Source organism: Balaenoptera acutorostrata, chromosome 2, assembly GCF_949987535.1.
Source record: "Balaenoptera acutorostrata chromosome 2, mBalAcu1.1, whole genome shotgun sequence".
Classification (NCBI taxonomy): Eukaryota; Metazoa; Chordata; class Mammalia; order Artiodactyla; family Balaenopteridae; genus Balaenoptera; species Balaenoptera acutorostrata.
Window position 1 is genome coordinate 167,004,867 of NC_080065.1, and position 20,987 is coordinate 167,025,853.

At 36.0% G+C, this 20,987-nt stretch overlaps 1 protein-coding gene across 7 annotated transcripts in view; it reads right to left on the reverse strand.

The window, feature by feature from the left end:
- CNOT6 (CCR4-NOT transcription complex subunit 6) overlaps positions 1-20,987 on the reverse strand; it is a 71,849-nt gene that overhangs the window by 13,006 nt on the left and 37,856 nt on the right. For 4 of the 7 annotated variants that reach the window (XM_007169835.2, XM_007169834.3, XM_007169832.2 and 1 more), the window contains 7 exons: positions 19,594-19,679; positions 4,913-5,017; positions 4,762-4,830; positions 3,607-3,764; positions 2,647-2,801; positions 1,749-1,903; positions 601-831 (listed from right to left, as the gene is read on the reverse strand). In XM_007169835.2, the coding sequence (XP_007169897.1) occupies positions 601-831; positions 1,749-1,903; positions 2,647-2,801; positions 3,607-3,764; positions 4,762-4,830; positions 4,913-5,017; positions 19,594-19,679 (959 nt within the window). The remainder of the gene's footprint in view (positions 1-600; positions 832-1,748; positions 1,904-2,646; positions 2,802-3,606; positions 3,765-4,761; positions 4,831-4,912; positions 5,018-19,593; positions 19,680-20,987) is intronic. The other 3 variants (XM_007169833.3, XM_057540976.1, XM_057540974.1) reach the window with 3 other exon arrangements.

The following is a 20,987-nucleotide window of genomic DNA, read 5'->3' on the forward strand; positions in this document are numbered from 1 at the left end:
AAGGACTATGGTTTTTACTCACTGTACTATCTATGGAAAAGTATTTAAGAATAAGGCTTTCTGTAATCTTCTACTTTGTGATTACAAATCAAGATTCTTGATCTTTTTTTGTTAAAATCACTTGCCTGATCTGTGTAAATAAAAAACTCTCAATTTCCACCTAAGGTGTATTTTTCTAATCAAGCCCACCAAAACTGGAGATCCTTTAATATATGGTCAAATTTAAACTGGATTTTATTACCACATGCTGGAATCCCAAAGAGTCTGTCTTAATAACCTTTTCAGAGTGTGCATTACATATAACCTGGGGATAATGAAATACAATTATATGTTCTTTAATAAGTTACTTCAAGTTATCACCTACATGTTTACTGAAGATGATTAACATCCTTCCTCCTGAGGTTTTTCATAATACCATTTCATTATCAAAATGGTTCCCCTACTCCACAACACATTTTTTTTAACCTGATTCATAGCTGCCACTATAAACTGAATTTTCATTTTGACTAAATTTGTAATTATCAGAAACAACACATTACAAAAACATTTTAAGTCAGTAAGTATTCTATATAAAACAGAATTGTTTTGTTTTGTTTTTACCAGAGTCCGGCAAAGAATTAAGATCTGCACACAACACCAGTGGAATAGTTCCAAATTCTCCCAATGCACTGGACTGGAGGCTTCTCGAGGCTTTATCAATGATGTTCTTCACTTCTGAGAGGAACATCATTGTTTGAACCAACTTCACATCAGAGTATTCAGGGTCCCAGTGCATATGAGCATTAGCCACGAGAATAAGTTGTTTTTCTGTTCCAAGAGGTGGCTTTCCAGCTATATTAGATAAAAAGAAAACAAACAAACAAAACCTGTCCATAACCCCATATATGCTCACAGGGTCTGAAAGCAAGTAATATCTCAGAATCTTGGGAATAATAAAGAAGGCTAAAATTTAGTTAACAATCTCCCACCTGATGACTGAATCTACCCTACAACAAACCTGAGAAATAGACATCTAACCTCTCGGTTGAGTACTTCCAGCATAGGGTACTTGAACAGAGACAGCCCATTCTATTTGGGACAGCTTGATTTTTAAATAGTTCCATCTCCTTAAAACTTCTGGTCTTCTAGATGTCCTAAATTGAGCATCATAAAATTAAATTGACACCCTTTTTCTTAAGATATATTTAAGATAGTCACTAAGTTCCATCTTTCATCTTTTCTATCCCTCAGATTAAATATCCCCATTTCCAGCTGTTCCTCAAGTGACAGAAGTTTTCAGTTCTTAGCATGATGGTCACTCTAAATATACATTTAATTTGAAATAAGTGGTCCATTTCTCCAAAACTCAAGACCTTTAAAATAATGACTAAAAGGTCAGGAAGAGAAGAAGTCAGCATACAGAATATTCTTGTTGCCAAGAAATTATATAAGTGTATGGAGTTCTTCTCTCTGAGCAGTCATTTTAACTAATATTTACTTCAGCATTTTATGTGAAAAATTCTTGAGGAGAAAAGAAAGCTGTTTTTTTCCTTTGGCTTTACCCCTTTTAAGATTTGAAATACTTTTCTGGGCAATGCTTCCTCATCTTGAGCTTTGTGGTAAAGATAAATGGATATAAGGTTTTAGAATCTAAGATTTAAATTCTGAGTTTCTTCAGGTGTTAGACAAGACTATTAATATGTAACAAATTTTCTGTTTTCTATTAAATTTTGGAGGTCAATTTCATAGGAAGTGGAAAGGTCACTCACATGACATTTCAATCAATTCCTTTCGAAGTTCTAGCAGTACAGCAACTCCAATGTTATCTTTTGTCATGACTCTGTTCAGCATAGCTTCAGACCCTTCTGAATTTGCCATTGCTAGCTGATTAAATTCAACAGTGTGTTTCTGAACCAAAGTAAATCTAAAACAAAAACAAAAACAAAAACACACACATAAATATAAAATTGAGAATACCAAGACATTAGCTTTGTGGAAAATGCAATTTTCCCAAACTTCCTTAACAGATATGATGGCATGTAAATTACATTATGGAAAATCCTCCACACTTAACACCAAGCTTCCCATGTCCATTTAAGTTGTTCTCAGCCTGTTACGGATACAAATAACATTCTGATAAACTTTTACAACTTAAGATAATGTAGTCATCTTCTGTTTAGGTTTCACATTGGAAAATTCCATCTTATAATTTTAAAATAATTCTCTTCCTAAGTACAGGCTTAAGAATCTCTCCACCATCCCAGAGGGAATGCAATTACAAGGTGTTTCAAGTAACAGTTGGAGTTAAACCCTAGCAAACACCTGAAGAAACAGCAGCACTTTCAACATGTCCTCCAAAACACTATTTCTGATGAATCAAAACAAAACCCTCTAAGTCAACAGTACTGTTTTCTTGAGTAATAATGTAACGCCTCATTCTTTTACTTGCCAACTAATTTCCATTCCCTTGGCCCCCACCCTGCAAACAGAGAAAGTTTTCTTTTTAAGAAATAAGATGACTGGGAATTCCCTGGCGGTCCAGTAGTTAGGATTCTGCACTTCCACTGCAGGAGGCAAGGTTCGATGCCTGGTCTGGGCACTAAGATCCTGCATGCCATGTGGCTCAGCCAAAAAAAAGAAAAGAAAGAAAGAAAGAAGACGACTTACTTTTCTGTCTTAAAGAATATTGCACAGCCATCAACATGTTTTCTTTCTTGTTCTGACATTGTCCTAGCTCTAGATTTAGGACTAAAGAATCCATTATAGCCACGTTCTTTCAGTTCTACCAGAAAAAAACTGTAATACTGTTCTGTTTCAACCTCCTGAAAAATTGTAAATAGCAGAGTTATTTCATAAGACAAAAATCAGTCCTATGCATTACCTTTATATGTACAGTTTGAGAGCTTAAAATAATTTCAAAGGACTGATCTGCAGAATGAAGAATTACATTTTTTCGATGTAATTTACCTGAAACCAATCAGAACACCTACTTGTCATTTTACAGGTACCAGTTGATAAGGTCAATTCTTTGTTGTTTAGGAGTAAAGAATAGAAAGACATACACCCCTGTGCATATACATTTCCTTATATTTTAGAATTGGCGTAGAACAAAAATCAGAGAGGTAACAGGAACTCCACAGATCAAATTTCATGCCACAAGGAGAGTGACTTGCCCAAGGTCATCTAAGTTATTATGAGAGTTGGACTGAGAACCCAGTTACTGTGCACCAGGTTCAATGCCCTTTCCACTTTGACCTAACTATTCAATTACCACTGGTAGTAAAGCAAAATTATACCTTGATAGTGCCACAATTTCAGTAACATTGCCACCCAATTAAAAAATAGTGTACAGGGTGATCAGGGAGGAAAAAGTAAACATTTAGCTGTCATAGCAAACACTTAAAACCCAGCTTAACCCATTTGCTTAATTTGGCAGCACACTGCTACAAAGCACAGCAGGCAGTGAATGCTCCCAGAATTCACTAAATACAGAAAAAGTCCATATTTTAAGAACTGCTAAAGCTAGGACTTCAAATGTGTCAGTGTAATGCGTTCCCAAGCTGTTCCTTGCTTGATCAATGTTGGGGCATTTCTGCAATTTAAACAAGTGCTCTTCTGATGACTTACCTGAAGACTTATGACATCAGCATTGCAACTCAAGATTTCTTGAATAATGGCCTTTTTCCTGTAGTCCCAATTTAGTGCCCATGATGGACAGTAGCCATATAACTGCCGGGTCGCATATTTATCACAAAGAACATTATAGCACATGACAGAAAACAAGGCTGTAGGAAAGATAACTTTACTTATTCACACACGTGGCAGAAAAAAAAAAACATAATTAATTTCAATAGTTTTCACTTAAATGCTAAGTTTGACTTTATTCATTCAATATATATTCACTGAAAAGCTACTATATTCCAGACATGGCATAAGTAATGTTAGAAAATAAATGAAGGACAGGTATGTGGACAAATTATAATATAAATAAATAATGTGTCTCCTGCTACAGAGGTACACACAGAAGGTTCAAAAACTAACAGAATACGATCTTAAGTCCTTCAGCCTCTAAGACCAGGGCTCCTCATTTCTATGTTCCCTCCACCACTTCAACAATTGTTAATGTAGAATGTGGAAATGTGACAGGTAGTTTTCTTAACAGGCATCTCTACTTTTCTTCTACAGAGCAACTACTATTAATTCACATGAAAGAAAAGGGGTATTATAGACCAAATCCTGTTGCACACATCACAGAAGTGCTCAAACTATTTTCATAGAATTTTAAAAGGAGATTAGAGGTCATTAGTTCGATTTCTCTTTCAAGTAGGTGTTTTGGCTATCTTAAACTTTTGTATTATCAAATACATCTGGAACACAGTACAGTTTGGAAACTTACAGTATAGAAAGATTTTGGTGTATTTATTATAACTGAATTTGATCAATACTTTAGAGCAGAGTTCCTCAACAGCAGCACCTCTGATCTCTAGCCACAAGATGCCAAGAGCACTTCTACCAGTTGTTAACAATCAAAATATATCTCCAGGCATTGCCAAATGTCTTCGGGGGGATAAAATTGCGTCTGGTTGAGAAGTACTGCTTTATACCAAACTTTCCGTAGCATAGTATAGAGGCCAGGTAAACAAGTCTTCGTTATTATCTCCCAAACCAAATCAACCTTAAGCATTCTACTGTAACACTGCCCAAAATCTAAAGCATACCAACAATACTATTAGGTTTACAAAGAAAAAGTAAAAATAAGATTTAAAAAATTAGGCTACCAACCAGTTGGCCGTGTTCTGTCTGGTTCTTGTAACATAATCCAAGATCTTGGAGGTGGTTGTTCTGTTGAAACTAGTTGAATATAAAACACAAAATTAAACAATATTCTTACATGTCTTTCTAAAAAAAACGGTTTAATCAAATGACCACTTACTTCTTTTTGCAGTACCTGCCAAATTATCAAGCAAATAGTTCAGTAGCCTTCTTGTTCCATCTGGTTCCAGATAGAGGTTCAATATATCCTGGGTAAGTGGATTTCCTGGAAATGTTTTTTAAATAGGTAAAATGAAACCAAGACAAATACTAAAATATTTCAAAACTGAAAAATATGCCAAAATTATCAGATCATCTATAACAATGTATATTAACTATATATATTAACCATATATATAACTGTATATAAAAAACTATATATTAACGCAACATACCAAACTAGAACATTATTTTTTTCAGCTTTTGATGTGAAGAATAAAAATCATTCATACATTCATACATTCTATAGAAGTATCCAAAAAATGATTATTAATGGACTGATGTCAATATAGAAGATATCTAATAGTGCTCTGCATCTGACCCTGCCTCATCAACACTTTCATAATGATCAAAAGAGAGTAAAACTGGATTGGGGAAGAGGTGGAAGAAGGACTAGGCAAAGGAAAGGTGAGAGCCAATATAATGAATCACAGAATCAAAATTTAAGAACGCTACAAAGTTAATAAGAAAACAGCCTAATGACAAATGCAGTCTAGCACTTAGATTTTTTAAAATTCTAATGAATAAAGTAACAGGATGGGACAGACTTGGTTTAAGATTAAGCCACTAATGAAGGGGGAAACCCCAGGGCAGTGATCCAACGGTAAATTCAATCACTGTTTCATAAGTGCCAAAAATGAAAGCAAATGCAATGATTTACATGTATTGTTAATAGTCTCAAATTCTCTCAGAAGGACTTCTTATGTACAAGTAACAGCACAGTACACTGTTTCAAAAGCAAAGTTCCTATCCATGCTCCATTTTAAGAAAGGCTAATAAATTCTATAGATGGAAGATAGGTAAAATGATGAGAGACCTTAGCCATTCCAAATTAAAAAAAAAAAAAAAAGGTATGGAATATAAGAATGATCACCACACAGAGAAAAAAGCGTTTTTTTTCCTTTTCTCTTGTGAAAGAGTAGACTCAAAAGGCAGAATGAGGACCAAGCTCAGAATAGAAGTGTTTGTTAAACATTAGAATTATTTAAGATGAAATGCCCTGACCTGTGAGGTAGTGGAGTATCCTTCATTAAAAGCTGGATTACACGGATGGGAAGAATCCTAAGTTAGGATTTTAAGAACTGTAAAGGTAAAAACATGCTCCTATAAGTGCAAAGTATATATTTGTAGGAAGACAAGTAACAATAGTATCATTCCCCATATGTGTACAGTTCTTTACAGCTACCAGAGTCCTGAAATTTTCATTTAGTCACAATCCTTTGAGACAGGTAGCTATAACCTGAAAGTTACCAGGACCCTGTTAAGGATATCTCGAGAAAATGAAGTCAACCAAAAAACTTCTCAGTACCAGGTAAGCATCCCATTCTAACTAGACCTACATTACTGCTGTATTTTTACTACTTTCTAGTGCAAAAGTATTTAAAGGTAACTGCTGAGTACTTATAACTATGTGATCCTCCCTTCTAAGATCTTTCTATAAAATTAAAAACGATCCCCAAACCCAAACATCTATTTTTGACTCTCTAATAAATGCATGAAGCCAAATGGTATATTTCCCCCAACATCTGCTTGTTCTTTGGAATTCCTTTAAATTTAAAATTAATCTACTTTTCATTGCCTAGAAAAATAATACACATAGGGTAAACTTAACAAGTACAATACAATTCTGGAATTAACACATGATATTGAGTCTCAGAACTAAGGAACAAAAGTGAATGAGAGAAGTCGTTTCTGGAAAGATGAAGTAAACATACTTTTCCCTATTTCTCCTGCTGAATACAACTAAAATCCCATTAATTATGTGTAAAGAAATGTAAGACTCTGAAATGTGGTAAGAAGGCAGAATGTTCAGAGACCTCAGGACCTGAGGAACAACACAGTGGTGAATTCCTTGGGTTTACTCTTTGTCTCATATATCCCAGACACAGAGCTAAGAAGCCAGCAACACAGACACACCAATGGGTACAGAAAAAAAAATTCCAACAAATGCCAAAGGGCCAGGAAAGGGCAGCCTAACAAAACAAAACTTTTAGATAGTAACAGCTCTACTACAGCTAAACACCAAAGAAACATACATGGCATCCTCTCTACTCATGCCAGCAAAGACCAAGCAGGGAGCTTAGACTTCCACCCTTATGAGGAAGTAAGGAGGTACCCCAACACCCCTAGCGGGGTAGGGTCAGAGAAGGCCAAGAAGGTAGCTGGGACTTTTATCCCCTCCAGGCAGTAACAAGCACCTCCTCCTCTGCCCTGTGGTGTCAGCAGAGACCAAGAAGGGAAGCCTGGACTTCCACCCCAACCCGCAGTAATGAGGTGCTCTTCCACCTCCTTTCTGGGGATGACATCAGAGGAGGCTGAGGAGAGTCAAGACTTTTACCATCTCCCACCAGTAATGAGGTCACCCCAATGCAGTGACTATGGAGACCACATAAGGAGCCAAAACTGCCACCTGCACCCAGCTGACCCTCAGGTGTCAACAAAGGCTAAGTGGAATCTTAACTCCTGCCTCCCCTGGCAGTAAGGAGATGGTGTTCTCCATTTTCCCTGCCACAGCAGTGTTAGAGAAAGCCAGCAAAAAGGTTTAAATAAGATCCAGAGTCTTATAACATAATGTGAATATGTCCAGCTTCAAATGAAAATCACTAATCATACCAAGAACCAGGAAAATTTCAAACTGAATGAAAAAGATAATAGATTCCAACACTGAGATGATAGAAACATTAGAATGATCTGAGCAAAACCGAGAAGGCATGATAAAAATGCTTCAATGAAAAACTACAAACATGCCTGAAATAAAACGACAAAAAACAAGAAGACTCAGTAAACAAAAAGAAAGTTTTGGTAAACAAATGAAATGTAAAAAACCAAATGGAAATATTAAAACTGTAAAATAGGATAAATGAAGTAAAAAACTCAGTTGGATGGGTTCAACAGCAGAATGGAGGGTCAGAGGAAAGAATCAGTGAACTGGAAGATATAACACTAGAATTACGCAATCTGAACAACAGAAACAGATTGAAAAAAATAAATGAACAGAGAGCCTCAGGGACCAGTGGAACTACAACAAAAAATTTAACATTCATGTCCTCAGAGCAACGGAAGCAGAAGAGCACAGGGCTGAAGACGTACTAAAGAAATGGTGAAAGCTCCCCCAATTTGGCAAGAAACCTAAACCTATAGATTCAAGAAATTCAAACAGGACAAACCCAAAGGAATCTATACCAAGCAACATCATAATTAAACTTCTGAAAACTAAAGACAAAGGAAAAAATCTTGAAGGCAGCCAGAGAAAAACAACCTTATCTGTAGGGGAAAAACAATATGAATAACCACAAATTTCTCATCACAAACCAGAAGAAAGTGGCATGGTATTTTTCAAGTGCTGAAAGAAAAGAACTGTCAACCCAGAATCCTATATCCAGTGAAAATATCCTTTGGGAATGAAGGAGAAACAAAGACACTTTCAGATGACAGAGAACTAAGAGACTCTGTTGCCAGCAGACCCTCCCCTAAGAGAACCATTAATGAAAGTTCTCTAAATGGAAAGGAAATGATAATAGAAGGAACCCTGGAATATCAGGAAGGAAGAAAAAAGATTATGGTTTAATAAAGGGGGGGCAAATATAATAGGCTTTCCTTCTCTTAAGTTTTCTAAATCATGTTTGGCAGCTAATTGGGGGAGCAGGCAAATAAAAGGTCATAAAAAGAGTTATGGTTTTTATACGTCACTCAAACTGGTAAAGTAGTAACACCAGAAGACTGATAAATTAAGTTTATACACTGAAATACCTAGAGCAACCACTGAAAAAGATAATTCAAACACATCACAGACAAATTAAAATGGAAATGTAAAAAGATGCTCAAGTAACCCATAGGAAAGCAAGAAAAAAAACAGAAAAACAAAAGGAGAACAAACAGAAAACAAAAAATAAAGTGGCAGATGTAAGCCCCAATAAATCAATAATTATAGTAAATGTAAATGGTCTAAATAAACCAATTAAAAGACAGAAAATTGGCAGAGTGAATTTAAAAACATGACCCAACTATATGCTATCAACAAGAAACTCACTTCAAATATATATAAGCAGGTTGAAAGGAAAAGGATGGAAAAAAATCATGCAAACATTAGTCAGAGGAAAGCAGGAGTGACTATATTAATATCAGATCAAGTAGATTTCAGAGAAAATCACTACACTGCTAGTGGCCTTATGTAACGATAAAGGGCCAATCCTCCAAGAAGAATTAGCAATTCTAAATGTGTATCTATCAAACAACAAAACTGCAAAATATTTTAAGCAAAAACAGTTCCATCCAAAAACTGATGGAACTGAAAGGACAATAGAGAACTCTACAATTACAGTTGAAGATGTCAACACCCCTCTCTCAAAAATTGATAGAACCAGACAAAAGTCCACAATACCATCAATCTAATAGATACTAGACAAATATATTGGTTCTAATTGCTATTTATACATCATCTACACAATAACAGCAGAATACAAAACTCTTGTCCAATGCCAAGGGACAAATACTAGGACAGATCATATCCTGGGCCATAAAACCAAATGTCCACAAATTTAAAAGAACTGAAATTATGTAGAATGTATTCTTCAACCACAATGGAATGACACTAAAAATCAATAACTGAAAGACAATAGGAAAATCTGCAAACACTTGGAAAATTCTGAATGATCCATGGGTCAAAGAGAGAGTCTGAAGGGAAATTTCAATATGCACTGAGCTAGTGAAAATAAAATTTGTTGCTGGACACAGCTAAAGCAGGGCCAAGAGGGAGAGTTACAGCACTAAATGCATACATCAGAAGAAAAAAGTCCCAATTCAATAATCTAAGCTTCTACCCTAAGAACCAAGAGGAAAAGAGTAAAACAAACCCAAAGAAAAAGCAGCGTAGAAATACTAAAGAGCAGAAATCAGTGAAAATGAAAACAGAAAAATGGAGGAAAAATATTTTAAAGCTGTTTCTTTGAAAAGATCAATAAAACTGACGAACCTTTAACCAAGACTGATAAAGAAAAAGAGAGACAAAAATTACCAATATCAACAACGAAAGGGGGATAAGGGTATCACTACAGACCCTACAGAAATCAGAAGGATAAGGGAATACTATAAACAACTCTACATACATAAATTTAACAACACAGATGATATGGGCCACTTCCCTGAAAAACACAACCATCACAACTCACCCAGTAGATAATTTAATAGCACTACACCTAGTAAAGGAAATGAATTCATAATTTTAAAACTACCAGAAAAGAAATCTCCAACCCAGACTGCTGCACTGAAAAATTCTACTAAACATTTAAAAAAGGATTAACTCTAATTCTACAGAATCTCTTCTGGAAAACAGAAGATGAGGGAACACTTTCAAATTCATTTCATAAAGCTAATATCACCTTGATACCAAAACCAGGCAAAGTGAGTATAAAACAAACAAAAAACAAAACTACAGACAAATATCTCTCATGAATACAGTCAAAAATCATTAAAACATTAGCATACACTTATCAGCAATAAACAAATTATACACCATGATCAAGCGGATTTTATTCCAGGAATGCAAGCCTGGTTCAATATTCAAAAATTAATTACCAGGCTAAAGAAGAAAAATTATATATCACATCATATCAACTGATGGAGACCAAACATTTGACAAAATTAAATACCCATTCATGATTTAAAACTCTCAGAAAAAGAAGGATAGAAGGAAAAATCCTCAAATTGATAGGGCATCTACAAAATACCCATGCTAACATTATACTCAATAATGAAGACAGAATACTTTCTAAGATCAGGGAAAAGGGGGGATGTCTGCTCTCACAACTCTTATTCAACACAGTGCTGCAAGTTCTGGTCAGTGCCATAAGGCAAGAAAAAGGAAAGAAAAACATACATATTGGAAAGAAATAAACTTCTCCCTATTTGCAGGTGACCAATTTTCTACATAGAAAAAAATTTTTTAATTACCAAAAAATCTACAAAAAACAGAAAAACCAACTCCTAGAACTAGAATTGGGTTCAACAAAGTAGAAGGATACAAAATAAAAATACAAAAATCCATTATATTTCTATATACTGGGAATGAAAACATGGACAGCAAAATTTAAAATACATTATCAAGTATAAATCTAACAAAACATTTACAGGACTTTTATACCAAAAACTACACAACAGTGATGAAAAAAATCAAAATCTAAATAGATAGAGAGACATAACACGTTCATTGACTCGAAGACTCTACATACTGAAGACGTCAGTTCTCCCCAATTTGACATACAGGTTATCAAAACCCCAGTAATATTTTTTGTAACTATAGATAAGATTATTCTAAAATGTATATGGAAAGGCCAAAGAATTAGAATAGCTAAAACCATTCTGAAGAAGTAGACTATAGAGGAGGAATCAGTCTATCTATTTCAAGAATTATTACCCTATTTCAAGTTCCAAAAACTACGTGATACTGGCAGAAACACAGACACACAGATCAATGAAAACAACAGAGAATCCACACAGATTTGTCCAATTGTCCAGTGCAAAAGCAATTCAGTGGAGGACAGACTTTTCAACAAATCTTGCTGGAGCAACTGGACATGCACGAGCAAAAAACAAACCTTGAATTAATCCTCACGTCTTTTCACTCAAAATGGATTACAGACTTAAATGTAAAACAAAATCATAAATCTTTTAGTACAAAAAACTGGAGAAAATCTTTGGGATCTAGAGCTATTTCAAAGAGTTCTTAGACTTGACATCAAAAGCAAGAGCCATAAAAGGAAAAACTTAAAAACTGGATTTCGTCAAAATTAAAATTTTCCTACATAAAAGACCCTGTGTGGTATTGTGATTTATATTAAGAAATATGTATTTGGTTTTCATCCACTGTTCCTGGCACACATATCCTAAAACCTCTGATATTTCCTAAGTGATCAGAGTGATAAAGATGCCTCGTTATGTTAATGAGGTGACTTTTGGCCTTACCTGAAAGACGGGGCTGGTTGCCAAGAGAACCCACTATGTGATTAGAGAGTTGGAACTTTCAGTCCCACCCTGCTAAAGGGAGAGAGGCTGGAGGTTAAACCAATCACCATCAATGGCCAATGATCTAATCAATTATGCCTATGTAATGAAGCCTCCATAAAAACCTGAAAGGATGGGGCTCAGAGACCTCTGGGTGGGTGAACATGTGGAGACTCAGGGAGAGTGGTGTGCCTGGAAGAGGGCATGGAAGCTCTGTGCCCTTTCCCCATAACTTGGCCTATGCATTTCTCCAATTTGGCTATTCCTGAGCTATATCCTTTCACAATAAACAGGTAATCTAGTGAGTAAATGGGTTACCTGAGTTCTGTGAGTCACTCTAGCAAGTTAATCAAACCCAAGGAGGGGGTCATGGGAACCTCCAATCTGTAGCTGGTTGGTCAGACGCACAAGCACAGATGACAACCTGGGTTGTGACTGGCATCTGAAGTTGGAAGGAAAGGGGAAAGGGGCAGTCTTGTAGGACTGAGCCCTTTACCTATGGAAACTGATGCTATCTCTAGGTAAGTAGTGTCAGAACTGAGTTGAATTGTAGGACACCCAGCTAGTGTCCTAGAATTGCTTGTTGGTGTTGGGGGAAATCACCCACCCACCCTCCCACCCTATTAAGTGGATGAAAAGACAGGCTATATACTGGGAGAAAATATTTGCAAATCGCATATTTGACAAAACCATAGTATCGAAAATATATAAAGGACTCCCAAACTTCAACAGCAAAAAAGTAAACAATCCAATTAGCGCATGGGCAAAGGAATAAGGAATATTTCACATACAATGCTATACAGAGGACAAATAAGCACATGCAAAGATGTTCAGTACCTTTAACTGTTGGGGAAATGCAAATTACAACTACAATGAGATATCACTATACAGCTATCAGAAAGGCCAGAATAAAAATAGTGACAAAATCAAGCCTTGGTAAATTTAAGAAAATTGAAATAGTATCAAGTATCTTTTCCGACTACAATGCTATGAGACTAGATATCAATTAGAGGAAAAAAATCTGTAAAAACCACAAACACACGAGGCTAAACAATACACTACTAAATAACCAAGAGATCACTGAAGAAATCAAAGAGGAAATCAAAAAATACCTAGAAACAAATGACAATGAAAACACGATGACCCAAAACCTATGGGATACAGCAAAAGCAGTTCTAAGAGGGAAGTTTACAGCAATACAATCCTACCTCAAGAAACAACAAACATCTCAAATAAACAAACTAACCCTACACCTAAAGCATTAGAGAGAAGAAGAACAAAAAAACCCCAAAGTTAGCAGAAGGAAAAGAAATCATAAAATCAGATCAGAAAGAAATGAAAAAGAAATGGAGAAAACGATAGCAAAGATCAACAAAACTAAAAGCTGGTTCTTTGAGAAGATAAACAAAATTGATAAACCATTAGCCAGACTCATCAAGAAAAAAAGGGAGAAGACTCAAATTAATAGAATTAGAAATGAAAACGGAGAAGTAACCACTGACACTGCAGAAATACAAACGATCGTGAGAGATTACTACAAGCAACTCTATGCCAATAAAATGGACAACCTGGAAGAAATGGACAAATTCTTAGAAAAGCACAACCTTCTGACACTGAACCAGGAAACTGAAAATATAAACAGACCAATCACAAGCACTGAAATTGAAACTGTGATTAAAAATCTTCCAAAAAATAAAAGCCCAGGACCAGTTGGCTTCAGAGGCAAATTCTAGCAAACATTTAGAGAAGAGCTAACACCTATACTTCTCAAACTCTTCCAAAATATAGTGGAGGGAGGAACAATCCCAAACTCATTCTACGAGGCCACTATCACCCTGATACCAAAACCAGACAAAGATGTCACAAAAAAAAGAAAACTACAGGTCAATATCACGGATGAACATAGATGCAAAAATCCTCAACAAAATACTAGCAAACAGAATCCAACAGCACATTAAAAGGATCATACACTATGATCAGGTGGGGTTTATCCCAGGAATGCAAGGATTCTTCAATATACACAAATCAATCAATGTGATAAACCATATTAACAAATTGAAGGAGAAAAACCACATGATCATCTCAATAGATGCAGAAAAAGCTTTCGACAAAATTCAATACCCATTTATGATAAAAACCCTCCAGAAAGCAGGCATAGAGGGAACTTACTTCAACATAAGAAAGCCCGTATATGACAAACCCACAGCCAACACCGTTCTCAGTGGTGACAAACTGAAACCGTTTCCACTAAGATCAGGAACAAGACAAGGTTGCCCACTCTCACCACTATTATTCAACATAGTTTTGGAAATTTTAGCCACAGCAATCAGAGAAGAAAAAGAAATAAAAGGAATCCAAATCAGAAAAGAAGAAGTAAAACTGTCACTGTTTGCAGATGACATACTATACATACAGAATCCTAAAGATGCTACCAGACAACTACTAGAGGTAAGCAATGAATCTGATAAAGTAGCAGGATACAAAATTAATGCACAGAAATCTCTTGCATTCCTATACACTAATGATGAAAAATCTGAAAGAGAAATTAAGGAAACACTCCCATTTACCATTGCAACAAAAAGAATAAAATACCTAGGAATAAACCTACCTAAGGAGACAAAAGACCTGTATGCAGAAAACTGTAAGACACTGATGAAAGAAATTAAAGATGATACCAATAAATGGAGAGATATACCAAGTTCTTGGATTGGAAGAATCAACATTGTGAAAATGACTATACTACCCAAAGCAATCTACAGGTTCAATGCAATCCCTATCAAACGATCAATGGCATTTTTCACAGAACTAGAACAAAAAATTTCACAATTTGTATAGAAACACAAAAGACCACGAATAGCCAAAGCCTGAGAAGGAAAAACGGAGCTGGAGGAATCAGGCTCCCTGACTTCAGACTATACTACAAAGCTACAGTAATCAAGACAGTATGGTACTGGCACAAAAACAGAAATATCGATCAATGGAACAGGATAGAAACCCATGTACGTATGGTCACCGTATCTTTGATAAAGGAGGCAAGAATATACAATGGAGAAAAGGCAGCCTCTTCAATAAGTGGTGCTGGAAAAATGGAGAGCTACTTGTACAAGAATGAAATGAGAACACTCCCTAACACCATACACAAAAATAAACTCAAAATGGATTAAAGACCTAAATGTAAGGCCAGACACCATCAAACTCTTAGAGGAAAACCTAGGCAGAACACTCTATGACATAAATCACAGCAATATCCTTTTTGGCCCACCTCCTAGAGAAATGGAAATAAAAACAAACAAATGCAACCTAATGAAACTTAAAAGCTTTTGCACAGCAAAGGAAACAATAAACAAGACGAAAACACAACCCTCAGAATGGGAGAAAATATTTGCAAATGAAGCAACTGACAAAGGATTAATCTCCAAAACATACAAGCAGCTCATGCAGCTCAATATCAAAAAAACAAACAACCCAATCCAAAAATGGGCAGAAGACCTAAATAGACATTTCTGCAAAGAAGATATACAGATAGCCAACAAACACATGAAAGGATGCTCAACATCACTAATCATTAGAGAAATGCAAATCAAAACTACAATGAGGTATCATCTCACACCGGTCAGAATGGCCATCATCAAAAAGTCTACAAACAATAAATGCGGGAGAGGGTGTGGAGAAAAGGGAACCCTCTTGCACTGCTGGTGGGAATGTAAATTGATACAGCCACTATGGAGCACAGTATGGAGGTTCCTTAAAAAACTAAAAATAGAACTACCATACGACCCAGCAATCCCACTACCAGGCATATACTCTGAGAAAACCATAATTCAAAGAGTCATGTACCACAATGTTCACTGCAGCTCTATTTACAATAGCCAGGACATGGAAGCAACCTAAGTGTCCATCAACAGATGAATGGATAAAAATGTGGCACATACATACAATGGAATATTACTCAGCCATAAAGAGAAACAAAATTGAGTTATTTGTAGGGAGGTGGATGGACCTAGAGACCGTCACACAGAGTGAAGTAAGTCAGAAAGAGAAAAATAAATACCGTATGCTAACACATATATATGGAATCTAAAAAAACAAAAAATGGTCCTGAAGAACCTAGGGGCAGGACAGGAATAAAGACACAGATGTAGAAAATGGACTTGAGTACACCGGGAGAGGGAAGGGTAAGCTGGGGCAAAGGGAGAGAGTGGCATGGACATATATACACTACCAAATGTAAAACAGAAAGCTAGTGGGAAGCAGCCACATAGCACAGGGAGATCAGCTTGGTGCTTTGTGTCCACCTAGAGGGGTGGGATAGGGAGGATGGAGGGAGGCGCAAGAGGGAGGAGATATGGGGATATATGTATATGTACAGCTGATTCACTTTGTTATACAGCAGAAACTAACACACCATTGTAAAGCAATTTTACTCCAATAAAGATGTTAAAAAAAAAAAAAACAGTGACAATACCAAATGCCAATAAGGATGCAAAGAAACTGGATCACTCATTTATTACTGGTGAAAATGTAAAATAGTACAGCCACTCTGGAAAACAACCTGGCAGTTTCTTAAAAAAACTGACCATGAAACTAACCGATGACCCAGCAACTGCACTCCTGGACATTTATCTTAGAGAAATGAAGACTTACATTCACACAATAACCTGCTCACAGAATGTTAACAGCAGCTTCATCTGTAACAGCAAAATACTGAAAACCACCCAGATGTCCTTAAATAGGTCAATGGTTAAACAACCTGTGATACATCCATACCAAGGAATACTACTCATCAATATAAAGGAGCAAACACCCAACAACCTGGGTGAATCTCCAAAGAATTAACCTTGGGTGGGGGGAGGGGAACCCAATCTCAAAAGGTTACACACAGCATGATTCTATGTATATATTATTTTTGAAATAACAAAATTATAGAAATGGATAACATATCAGTGGTTGTCAGAAGTTAAGGAGTGAACTGGGGCAAGAGGAAAGCAAGTGTGGCTATCAAAGGGCAACATGAGGGATCCTTTGGTGATGGAACTGTTCTGTACCTTGACTGTATCAATGTCAATATCCTGGTTGCGATGCTGTACTACAGTTTTTGTTTTGTTTTGTTTTGGTTTTGGTTTGTGTTTTCTGGCTGCGGTGGGTCTTCGTTACTGCGTGCGGGCTTTCTCTAGTTGCAGTGAGCGGGGGCTACTTTTTGTTGTGGTGTGCGGGCTTCTCATTGCGGTGGCTTCTCTTGTTGTGGAGCACAGCCTCTAGGTGCGTGGGCTCGGTAGTTGTGGCTCACGGGCTCTAGAGAGCAGGCTCAGTAGTTGTGGCACACGGGTTTAGTAGCTCCTCAGCATGTGGGATCTTCCCGGACCAGGGCTTGAACCTGTGTGTCCTGCATTGGCAGGCGGATTCTTAACCACTGTGCCACCAGGGAAGTCTATGTACTATAGTTTTGAAAGATGTTATCACTGGGGGGAAACTGGTAAAAGGCACATGGATTGTTCCCTGCATTATTTCTTACAGGTTCATGTAAATCTCTTATCTCAAAATAAAAAAAATGAATACACTATCTAAGGTTCTAGTCCTAACTTTCACAGTAGAACAATTTTGAAGAACATGGAAAAATGTAAAAAAATAAAAATAAAAGGGTCGCATGCTAGCCCTATGCAATCAACTTTAAAGAAAATGATATGAACTGATTCACGAGGCAGAAATACTCTGGCTCTGTACAAATGGATAATATAGCAAATAGACGTGATTTCTGAACTAAGTGATACATTTTCTCTTCCAAATAATTAACTGGTGCCAATGAGAAATCATGAAAGAAGTTTTCAGAGAGCAAGGAAAATGTAACTGTTTTTTAAGAAGTAGCTAGCACAGCATTAAAGTGTAAGTTGCAAAGCTCAGGAAAACAACATAGGATTTGTCTTAAAAAGGTGAAATCAAGTGAAAAGACCGCTATTGTAGACAGACGTGTAACAATGTCCAACAGAATAGCTGAGATAAACAAATTATCTCGGCGAAACTATACTTCCAAGAAAGAAACATAAAGGCGTAAATGCCCAACAGGAACGGATCTTTCTGAAGTGGAAGACCAAGGACTAATCAAACACAAATGTGCCATAAAGACGTCCCTACCTGCCCAGCGTTTACTTCAATCAGTGTGAAAATTTGTGAACAATGACCCTAACTTCAAATAAAGTTTGTAAATCCTTAGAGAAATGAATACAGATTAAGGTTTATAAAATATATACTATAAGATTACAAAACCTTGAACCAGAAGGACATACAACAGTAGCTGCCTCTGGGACAAGAAAGAGACTAGAAGAGGAACAAAGAGGGCCTTAATGTTCTGTAATGTTCTATTTCTTTTGCATTAAAAAACAGACACAAAAGTGACAAAATATTAATTGTTAATTCTGGTAGTCTGTATATGAATTACACTTTGCTACATTTTATATTTTTGTTTTTCAAATTTAAAAATAGGAAAATAAGAATAAATTAGACTTATCATGGGGAGATACAACAGAAAAGGCATTTATTTGCAGCTCACATTTCCCTGACTTCCATTTTAAGAGGCCTCAGCCAGTATAGCCCATACAGACAAAAACTTTCCAAAGAATGATTTATAAAGCTGATGTTTGTTGAACATGGTTTTACATATATTTGTCAATGTATTATTTGCATTTTTCCATTTGTTTTTGTGAACAATACCATTACTTTTATAATATGAAATGGATTTACAGAAATAAAACCTCACTTTATAACTGTATTTTTAAGAAATAAAAGTACACTTCTTGAAGACTTCATCACGCGATTTTTTTTGGGGGGGCCACACCACATAGCATGTGGGATCTTAGTTCTCCCACCAGGGATCAAACCCATGCCCCCTGCAGCGAAGGGCAGAGTCATACATAACCACTGGACTGCCAGGGAAGTCCCCCTGTGATCTTTTTTAAGGAATCAATTATAGAGTAAGCTGGATACATCTACAAGACTGGTGAAGAACCACAATGTGATAAAAAAATTTATAGGTTTTGACATATTATTAAAATGGGACTTTTAACCTTGCTGGTTTAAAAAAATATTTCCCAATAGTTCTTACTAGGTTAATTATGTCCCCGAGTTCTAACATATTAGTAAAGTCCTTATAAATCAATTTTATTTTTGATTTTTAAAGAAGTGCTTAAATACTGGTCTTTATTAGAGGATCCAAATAGATCAAAATTTTCTACTTGCTTTCTGCATTTTGTGAGAATCTCCATTTTTGAGATTTGAACGTAAAACAAAAAAGCTGTTTTACAGCATGATGAAATAAAGTCTGACGTCAGGAATGTATCACCAAAACACAGAGGTGACTAAAAGAAAGGCTAGAAAAGCAAGGCTGGGCTAGGAGCAAAAAATAATAAGAAGACTAGCAGACCATCTATAGGTGAAAAAGAAAGAAAACCACTGGACTGTATCTAACAAAATGATGAACTCTGGGGAAGAGTGAACCTGCAAATCCCTGGCAAAAGGATTCCCTTTTATGGCTTCTTTAGACTCAAAGACATACATACAAACCACAAGAAGCACAAATATGGGAAGTCATACCTTTCAGGCCTAAAGTCTGCAACTGAAACAGTTTTCCCAGCTCAAAAGGTAGAACTCGTAACAGGTTGTTATTTAAATGGAGTTCCCTGTTGATGTAAAAATTCCAGGAAGTCAGAAGATATATTAACCTTTAACTAACAGCTAAAATCAACAATATAATTTCTAGGAATATAAGATATAAGTTCCTAAGAATACAAAATTTAGTATTATATGCCAATGTCTAGTATAGTGCTTCTTAAATCATATGTGGTTAAAATAACAAACAAACAAAAAAAGACACAACAAAAAACCCCAAACTGCCACAGACCAATACATTTGTAAAACACAGGAAAAAAATCAATTACTATAAAAATGTGATGAGAAAAAAAAAAGACCAACAAAATATAAGCCTCAATTTTTTTAAGGGTATTGGATTCAAAAGACACTTGCTGTGTATCTCACTGCAGGCTGGTGACACAGTCTGAAAATGGCACAGTCCAGATACCACCCTGAGAGCAGAACTGGTCTAGCATACATGGAGGTCTACTACACATGTTTAAGAAAGTGGAAATGATAAAACAGCCTAACATGTGAATTGTTAAAAGAAAATTTAAATGATCATACAGTACCAAATCAAAAGTTTATGGCAGCTGCACAATATGTTTATGATTAATAATACTAAAGTTTCACTTTAGAAATAATGGCAGCTATATTAATAACTACTGATTATTTTAATGATTTGTTTTGTATAGAAAATATAACGATGAAAGGAATCTTCAGTAGGAAAAAAAGAAAGACCCAATATTAAGATACTGGCAATGTCCTATGATAAGTTTTATTTGTCAATTTTTACATGTGAATGAGAACTACTGATACTTCTATAGCCCTTGGTTCTTGGAATTTAAATGAAGCTTGGTTACCACTGAGTAAACCAGAGGTTGGTGAGGCCATAAACTGAGTAAGAAAAACTCACTCTGAATACTTGGTTCCTGTTTATTTCCAAATATATCACACAGGAGAGAGGTCCTTTAAGTAAATTTGGTTCAGGGGATTAAAAATAGTCATGGTATATACTCAATAATTAAGCCTAAAAAATGTCAAAGGGCTGGAATGGAAGCAATAGAGGTAAAGAAACTCTCACAAGGTCCTTATTCCTTGTTATTATGCAGCAAATGATAGAAGGCAGCAAAAAAGCCAGTGGAATTAAAAAAAAAAAAAGGGGGGGGGGTAATATGAAATGGGGCAAGATTTTCTATTGGGATTAACATAATAGCTGGAAATTGGCTTTATATTCAACCTGGGTAGATCTCATCTATCTTACAAAACAGAGGTTACAGCAATTACCATCTACTAACACCATATGTACCAAGCAGTGTTGCTAGTAGTTTCTTAGCCATTATCTCAAATATCTCTAA